General features: G+C 54.6%; 1 protein-coding gene across 1 annotated transcript; it reads left to right on the forward strand.

Moving 5' to 3' along the window:
- The first annotated feature begins 2,606 nt into the window (after positions 1–2,606).
- On the forward strand, positions 2,607–6,602 carry LOC120656864 (transcription factor bHLH96-like). Its single transcript, XM_039935059.1, has 3 exons — positions 2,607–3,450; positions 3,953–4,525; positions 6,085–6,602. Exons 1-3 carry the CDS (start codon positions 3,064–3,066, stop codon positions 6,190–6,192), a joined length of 1,068 nt encoding a protein of 355 aa, XP_039790993.1. The 5' UTR covers positions 2,607–3,063; the 3' UTR covers positions 6,193–6,602.
- The last annotated feature ends 2,421 nt before the right edge of the window (positions 6,603–9,023 follow it).

Genomic DNA, 9,023 nt, shown 5'->3' on the forward strand with positions numbered 1-9,023 from the left:
GTCAAGTGCGGGAGCGGAGCAAGTAGGCGAGGTCGGCCTGCGGCAGTGGCTCGACATTGATGGAGATCTGGGGTTGTGGAGCAACATTTTTCACCACTCGACGACGACTAAGGAAACGGAACCGTGGCGTGGAGTATTGTGGCGGGCGTGGCGAGGCCCCCGCGCGTGGTGATTCTTCGAGGCGACAAGAGAGGTCCAACGGCAGAAGTGGCGAGGCCCCCGCGCGTTGTGTTTCTCGTGGTGGCGACTGCGAGGCAGCCTACGAGAGGTCCAGTTTTGGTGGTTTTCACTCCGTCAAGAGGTGGGTGGTGTTGCAGCGGCGCGGCGGTGGAGGATCTCGCATGGCGGTGGTCTTCCCGGTGCGGTGCTGTCTGCATCATTCGATTCCCTATCGATGCAGGATGACGTCGGGAGGTTCTCGATGACTACATGAGTGTGGTTGTTTTGGGGGTGCCGCATGCTTCGGTTCTGCTACATTTGCCGCGCAAAGTTTTTTTCCGTGACATGGCAGAGTTTGCCTTTCAGAGACGAGTTGGTTCGGCTTGTGTCGATGCCCCAATCCGACCGGCCCGAGTCGTTGATAAGTGTTGAGTTCAGCTTGTGTTGCCTGTGGTTTTTTTTTTTTTGTATTGTCTGGTTATGACCTCCCAGGGACGTAGCCTTGTATTTTTCTGTTATATTCGTCGAGTGTTGTTGTTCAAAAAAAATAGTTAGTTAATCGATACCTAAGACTTCAAGCTCCAGTTCCAACACCACGGCAAACTATTATACACCAACCAGCTGATATACTAGAAGTATAAACCTGCACACTGACTGGACAAAGGTTACTATCTTTTAATCGACTACAAAATTATGCGAAAAGCTGCTCAGATTCTCGCAGAGGATTATCCTAGTCTGATTTCTGATACCATCCACCTGGGGCTAGGGACGAAAACGGACCGAAAAACTTTATTTCTACTTCTGTTTTTATATTTTTTGGCGGAAACGGGATCGGGTTCGGAAAATACGGGTACGGAAACAGAATTGGGTTACACGGAAGTACAGAAACGAACCAATACGGACGTTGAGCCGGAAAGAATAACGCGATCAAATATTCTCGAGTATACATTAACAAAGTCACAAAATAATATACACGTTCGAAGTTATTGGTCCAATATTCACTAGTATGCCATGTGTTAACATGTTAACATGCATACTTAGTGATTGGTATGTTTTTGAACATATCAATTTTTAGACATATCTTATGTAGATAAAAAACGGGATAAAAAACGGAATAAATACGGATCAATTCCATATAAAAATGGGATTCCTCGGAAAAGGACGGAGAAACCTCATTTCTACTTTCGTAAATACGAAAATGGAATCCCACATATATGGAAATAGACGGACAAACATAAAAAACGGAACGAATCGGACGAGAATATTTGCGTCGGTTTTCAACCTGCACCGCCCGTGTCCTCTAGCTGCTAGCCACGCCTTGTTGCCATGTGTGCTTGCATGTATCCCCAACGATTGCACCGCCGTGACAAGCATCTCCTTCAGGAACTCTGCCGATGCCGAAAAGGTAGCTCGACACAACGCAGCGACGCCGCCCTTGGAGTACGTAGTGGGATTCAGCTCGGGCGACTGCGCCGGCTTCTGCTGCCTACTGAGCTCGGTGTTCCCCCGTAGCCTGGACACGGACGGACGGACAGCGCGCTTCTCGCCGTCTCCGTAGGCAGTACGGGGGTGTTTTGGTGAAAAAATTTGAGTTTGACTACTATAGTATATTTTACTGTTATTTGATAATTAATGTCTAATCATAAATTAATTAGCATTATTAGATTCATCTCATAAAAATCAGTTGGACTATATAATTAGTTATTTTTTTAATTACATTTAATGTTCAATGTATGTGTCTGAAAATTCGATGTGACAAATACTTGACAAAACTTTTTTTTGAAACTAAACGCACGCTATGGTAAAATCTGGGGCGGGCGCGGTAAGTACGGCGTGAATCGGTGCCGACAACGACAAGCAGGGCGTGTCCCTGAAGCTCAGCGGAGCCCTGAATTCCTGGCCTCATGGTGGGTGGGTCGGTTGGAGGGTCGATGATTGACGGCTCTAGCCTCTAGGGCTTACGGCCATTGCTACGGATGGATGGCAAGTCCGGAATGAACCTCGATGGCGTAGCACAGAAGTGGCGCAAGCCCACGTTGCTCATGTGACCTGCTTGTCCCGTTGCCGCTCCCTGCACTGTGAATCCATGTGGCCTTGGTGGGTACTTACCACTGTCCCCAACTCCATCCCGTGTGATTGATCGACCGGGTCCTCTTCACGGGGCATCCCAGGCGGTCTGGCTCTCGAAAGCATTTGGAAAAGCAACAAGCACCTCTAGTACCTACTGGCATCTCATTAGTTCAGGTGCTAATTGTCGTGGTCGCCATTAATCTCAGCTGAGAGTATTGCTGTTGCTCCATACTCGGATGCTCCTCCTTCTCTGACTTTTCTTGCATCTCCTCCTCAGCTCGGCTCTGAGCTGAGCTGAGCTGAGCTGAGCTGCGCCCAGTCCGGGCCACTCACCAAACTCGGCATAAAAAAGAAGGCAGCTTTTGGCCATTTGGTGGCTACTCTACTGGGAGTCTGGGCCGAGCTGGCCTGGCCGGGACACTGCGCCTGCCTCACTGTGCCGCAGCGCCACGGCTGCCAGCTCCTACTACCTCTCTACCTGAGCACCCACTGTTCCTCGGCTACTACTCGGCTCGGCGAAACCTTATCCTTTCCCCGTATGCTCAGCCCGCCACTAGTGACGAAGAACACACAGCACGCGTGCCACCAACGCAGCGAGCTCAGAGCCTCAGATACGCATCAGTTGGCAGGCAGCCGCGGCAAAGCTGCGGAGGGGAAGAGCGATAAGTAGTAGAGGCGGGGCGGGGCGGGGTGTTGGTACACGCGCGGCCCGCGAGTAGACGATACATACCGCGCGTTGCCACCGGGAGCTTACCGACACCGAGAAGCGGCCGCGCGGGGCGAGCGGGGGCGAAGCTAGCTAGTGCCCGTCGGCCGGCCGCGACCCCGCCCGCCATGTCGGCGCTAGTGGACGCGCTATGCGCGCCGACCGGCGACGCCGCGGCGCTCATCTACGACACCTTCAACGCCGCTAGCTTCCTCTTCGACGGGCCCGCGGCGGCGGCGCTCTACGACGGCGCCGGCATTGTCGAGTGCCCGCCGCCCGCGCAGCAGCAGCAGCAGCAGCAGGCGGCCGAGGCCGCGGGGGAGACGCAGGCGGCGACGTCGTCGGCGCCGACCAGGGTCAGGAAGCGGCGGCGGCGGGCGCGGAGCTGCAAGTCCAGGGAGGAGACCGAGACCCAGCGGATGACGCACATCGCCGTGGAGCGCAACCGCCGCCGCCAGATGAACGAGTACCTCGCCGTGCTCCGCTCCCTCATGCCGGAACCCTACGTCCAGAGGGTACGACGCGGACGCCTCTTCCTCGCCCCCCCCCCCCCCCCCCCACACACACACACACACTCACTCTCTATCAAACAGACATCACTTCGTGTCAAGCGTGCTCCCTCCCACTCTATCGTTCTTCTCCTGTTCGTCAAACCATGAAAGCGACGGCGGAGCAACCATGGCGGAAGAATGCTCTTCTGCCGAAAGAGACCCGCCGCCATCGCTGTTCAAAGTATCAGGCGAGCAGTTCATGCAAGGCATTCCCCTTTTCTAGGTCAAATGCAACTATAGATACACCCGCCATTCAATACCTCTCCTCTCCTGTTGAATTTCTTTGCTCGGTCTTGCCCGGGCACCCACAAACCATGCATTAATGTGTCCCCCTTCTCTCATTTATTACTCCTCTCTTGTTCTTCTTGCAGAGTTTAATTCAATGCTCCACGGCTAGTACTCGCTGTCCAAATCCTGACAAAATTAATGCTCTCTCCATTTCTGGTTCGAAATCTCTTGCTTGCAGGGCGACCAAGCTTCCATTGTCGGAGGGGCAATCGAGTTCGTGAAGGAGCTCGAGCAGCAGCTGCAGTGCCTCGAGGCGCAGAAGCGAAAGCTGCTGGTTCATCAGCACAAGGCGGCGAAGCCCGACGCGACGCCGATGCACCACTCCGCCAGCAGCAGCAGCACCAAGGCCCCAGCCGGTACCACGGCCTGCGTGGAAACCGCGGCTGCGACGGCGGTTGCGGCGACGACGAGCAACTGCAGCAGCAGCGTGACCGAGGACGCGGCCGACCACGCGCCACCGCCCCCGTTCGCGCAGTTCTTCACGTACCCGCAGTACGTGTGGTGCCACTCCCCGCGCGACCCTGCGTCGTCGGCGGCGGCGGCGGCGGCGGAGGACGGCGGCGGGCGGCCGGGGGTGGCCGACATCGAGGTGACCCTGGTGGAGACGCACGCCAGCCTCCGCGTGATGACGCCGCGGCGGCCCGGGCAGCTGCTCGGCCTCGTCGCCGGGCTGCAGGCGCTCCGCCTCGGCGTGCTCCACCTCAGCGTCACCACGCTGGAGTCCCTGGTCCTCTACTCCATCAGCGTCAAGGTGCCACGCGGCGTGCGCGCACTCGCGGCTCGCTGCTTTCCGATCACTTTCTCCCTGCTAAAAGTTTCACCTCCTTCCAGTCCCGCGTTTTGATGCTAGGACGACAAAGATTCGCAGCCAACACAGCCCAATGCGCTCGAAAACTACAGGGATCTTGCAGGTTAGGCTCACGGATCGAGTGATTCCTGCAGGAAAGTTTTGCTCGTGTCTCGGCGCATCATTTAGGAATCATGACCTCACTCTGCACGAACTAAAAAACCATTAGCAAACCAAAGCGCCGCCGTTGATTCGGCGTGCGTGGCATCGTAGCTTAAGCTTAGTACTAGGTCTGAAACAGAAGCGTGTCAGATATTCTCCTGCCGTTGGATGGGTTAGACCAAAGATCCGGCGGTCAGGAGGTCCCTTGGTGCACAAAGCTCGAACCAGTGCATTATTGTTGGAGGCGAATCCTATTTTTTTTCCCTTTTTATCTCCGCTCCAAATCCTGGACGAGAGAATCCGATGGGCCTGACAAGAACACTGGACACCTGGGTCTTTTCTTGCTCCCCGCCGTGCATGGTGCAGAAGCGGTGCCCTGGTGCTTCCTTTTGACCGGCCGGGGAGTTCAGCGCGGCGCCGGGGCCCTGCCTGCCAACCTGCCATGGCGAGCTGAGCGGAGCTCGCATGGCATGCATGCAGATGCAGCTCCACTCCTGCCTTGTCAATGGAGTTGTCACGTCGGTGTCCATGCACCATGGACATGGAGTGTGCGCGGGCACGCGGCACTGTGCCGAGCTAGTAGTTGTTGTTGGAGTAGACACTGTGGCAAGCAAGCCGAGCTCGAGCTGAGCTGTGGAGCGTGTGACAGTTCAAGGGAAAACACTGGCCGGGCCCGGGGAGAATCTTTTCGCTGAACTAGCACAGCCCGGCGCCCCGGCTGGAGGCGATCAAGGGCCTGTTTAGTTCATTTTGCAAAGGAATCTTGGTCATTTAAAGTACTAAATGAAGTTTATTTGTAAAACTTTTTGTATAAATTGGTTGTAAATCGCGAGACGAATCTAATGATGCTAATTAATTCATGATTAATTAATAATTAGCGGATGGTTACTGTAGTATCACTGTTGCAAATCATGAATTAAGTAGACTCATTAGAATCGTCTCGCGATTTACAGCCCATCCATGCAAAAAGTTTTGTAAATAGACTTCATTTAGTACTTCAAATTAGTAAGATTCTTTTTCACTTTAATGTGTTTTCGGCTTTTTTGTGTTTACATGCAAAGAACTAGGCCCAAGATTGGCATCGAGAAATGGGCGGAAAAAAGCTATGCCTAGGCGGCTAGGCGGCAGGGAGACAGCGTACATGTTGCTGTCCTTCCCCCTCGTATTTATTTTGGCCGCGGCCGTACGGCGCCGCGCCGTAGTTTACGACCACGGGCAGCGGTGGCGGCGAGGGCCGGTAGATCCGGCCACCCCTCCTCGGCTCTTGTTCGTGATGCACATGCGCGGCGTCGCCGAGCTCGCTCGTTCGTTCTGAATGCAGGTGATCTAATCTTGGCGTGTGGCTTGCTGTTGCTGTGCAGGTGGAGGAAGGGTGCGGCCTGGCGACGGTGGAGGACATCGCCGCCGCCGCGCACCACGTGCTCTGCCTCATCGACGCCGCCGAACCCACCGAGCAGGGCCCGCGATAGGGGCCGCCGCCGCGCGACGCGAGCCGGCCGACGACGTCCCCGGCGATCGAGGAGACAGGAGAGGGCCATTTGATGCAGATGCCGTGGCTCCGGTCACGTACACGGCCGGGTCCTTTTGGCCGAGGCGGCCGGGCTTGTGACTCGTCAGCGAGCGATGCCGAGCGCGCCTCGTGTGTTTGCCGTGCGTCTTGCTGTGGACGGAACTGCCGTTTTGCAGGGCTCGGTGGAATGTCTCGATGTAACTGTGTAGTTTTTTTTTCTTTTTTCCCTTCACTTTCTTTTTGGTTTTTCAATTAGATGTTCAAGCGTGTTGTTGGCATGTCGTCGCAATGTTTCGCCTCGCATTTTATGTGAAGGTTAGCTTCTTCAGCTCCATATTGTTCACAAGAATTTCCACAGCTCTTGGAACATTCACTTTCAAAGTACCATTGTACCAAGGACGAATCATAGGCCTGCCTTGGTGGTTCCGGTGGGCTCATCCTTGTTGCTTCGGCAGAAATGATGGCCCATTTACCTCTCCATCGGCCTACGGCGAGTATCTGGCCCGCCGCCCGCGTGCAACCTCGAACCAGACCACTGGGCCAAAACTATATGTTGTACCCATCATGCAGAAAAAACATTTCCTCATGCCCACTCACAACCCATTGCAACATCACAGAACTGACAGCAGGTCGTCAAGAGTCTACTACGGTCATTTCTTATGCAAGCATAACGAAATCCTTAATGTTCCAGAAATTCTATTATCGGTTTCTTGAAGCAGATTTCTATTAAAGGGCCAAAGGATGCTAGCCCAGTTGGTTAGTCACTCCGGCGGCACCCCTCAGGTCCTGAGTTCGACTCCTTGTGGGAGTGAATTTAAGGCTGAGGGTAAAAAAATCCCCTCGCTGGCCCCGTGTGCCAAAGCACTGGTTGTGAGACGACCCAGGTCGGCCTGAGGACCCTTACATGGCACAGGCAGGTAGGTCCCAGGGGTTACGTCTCCCAGTGTCAGGGCGGGGCCAGGGTTCGGGGATTTTCTCGGTCGGGGGAAGCCGGGGCTTCTTCTTAAGCTAATACCGGTGGGGCGGTCTTTCCCCACCCGGCCGAGTTTTAGATTTCTATTAAAGGAACTAGCGGACAAATTTTGTGCCCGGTGAAGGCGGTAATAATCGAGGTAGCGCGTGCAGGTGTTCGAAGAAGGTCTGTCAACGGCCCACTGCCACCACCCCTCGCTTGCCGCACCGCCGAGTTAGGGGAGGGGGCGGGGGTGAAGCGGCCGCCGAAGGTGGGAGGTGGGAGAGTGGCCGGCGAGGTCGACAGTGGTTAGGATGGTGATCGAGGTGGCGGGATTAGAATTTCGGATTGTTGAGCTTTCAATGGCCGGCGGTGGAGACAAGTCGGAGCGGGAGCGCCTCCGGCCAGATGGGTTTAGATCCCCGATGGACGGTGGCTGGCGGTTGAAGCCAGAAGAAACCTGTGATGAAGGCCGATGGTGTAGCGGTGGCCTGATGGTGCGGCCACCGGCTAGGGTGGAAGGCTGGTGGACAACGGCGTAGGGGCGGGGGAGGGGTGAGGAAGAAGACGGGGGGAGGCCTTGGGTCGGCTCGGATCACTTTGAGTTTCGGATTAAAAAATGTTGGCTCGTGCCTGACTCATGACATGGTCGGGTCGGGTTCGGTTGGGTTGACCCGCATTTTTATATGTAATTTTCGGGTTCAATTGGTTTTTTAAGTTTCAGATCAAATATTTCGACTCGTATCCAACCCGTCACTTGATCAGATCGGGTCGGGGTTTTTTGAGCGGGTTGGATCGGATTTATCAGATTGGGTGATCCGTGATCAGGTCTACTGCGGTGGCTCTAATCCAGTCGCGGCCCCGGTGAAGAAAGGCCACTTGTAACCAAGAAAACAGCTCCTGAACGCCTACGTAAGGCACGATCTGGTCCGGAGGTCAAATCCGACCAAACCTCGGCTCAGTTCAGCCTCAGGTCCACAGCAAAATAAAATACCACTTCGTCTGCGTGGACACCTCTGGTAGTCCCTAGTCCGGCGAGATCGAGCACGACCTGTTCTCTGCCTCCTTCCCCGGACGCCATGTGCAGCCCCGAATTTCCTGACCGGCTGGCCCATCATTTCCATGCTTGAATGCTTCGGAGTCACTCCTGTCGCGCGTGTTCCAATCTTATCCCTCCCCGGCGTCGCGAAATGAAACCACAACGCAGAGGACGCCTAGAGCTGCTGAATCAGCGATTATCTAGAGGCTAGAGAGCACTCCTTTAGTCATTCCATTCCACAAGGCTCCAAACCTTGCGATAACAAAGTACGTGATGGAAGGGAAAGGTCGCACTAATAAGCAGGCCATGATTTGCTATGCAACCCCGTACCTACCGCCTTTCAATGGTGAGGATCCGCGCCCATCCACGGCACCGACGACGTCCTCAACCCAAAAAGCAGAGGACGACGAGACGTTGCGTGAATTCCACATCAGTACATGTCCCAGCTTCGCAAGCATCAGGACTGACTGCTACTGACAGTAAGCTTAGCAAAAAATGTCATCCAAGGACAGAGGACAACAAAATATGTTTGTTACCAGGAACAACTGCAATTTTTTTGTGTTGGTTCCTAGCTTATTGGATTGAGTGCCAGCTTCATCCTGATATAGTGATATGTAAGCGGTTGCGGTTTAGGGCTCTGCGTCAACCTACCTCCAACTAGAAAATTGACATGGAGAAAATGCTTGGTAATGGCCTAACCGCAGGATGGCCACCCAAATTGTTGTGCCAAGTAACAGAACCTTGAATGAGCATTATGAGCAGCAAGGCACTAGTCACCTAACAAGACCAAACAGCTCCA

The sequence above is a fragment of the Panicum virgatum genome, chromosome 1N (genome assembly GCF_016808335.1).
Source record: "Panicum virgatum strain AP13 chromosome 1N, P.virgatum_v5, whole genome shotgun sequence".
Classification (NCBI taxonomy): Eukaryota; Viridiplantae; Streptophyta; class Magnoliopsida; order Poales; family Poaceae; genus Panicum; species Panicum virgatum.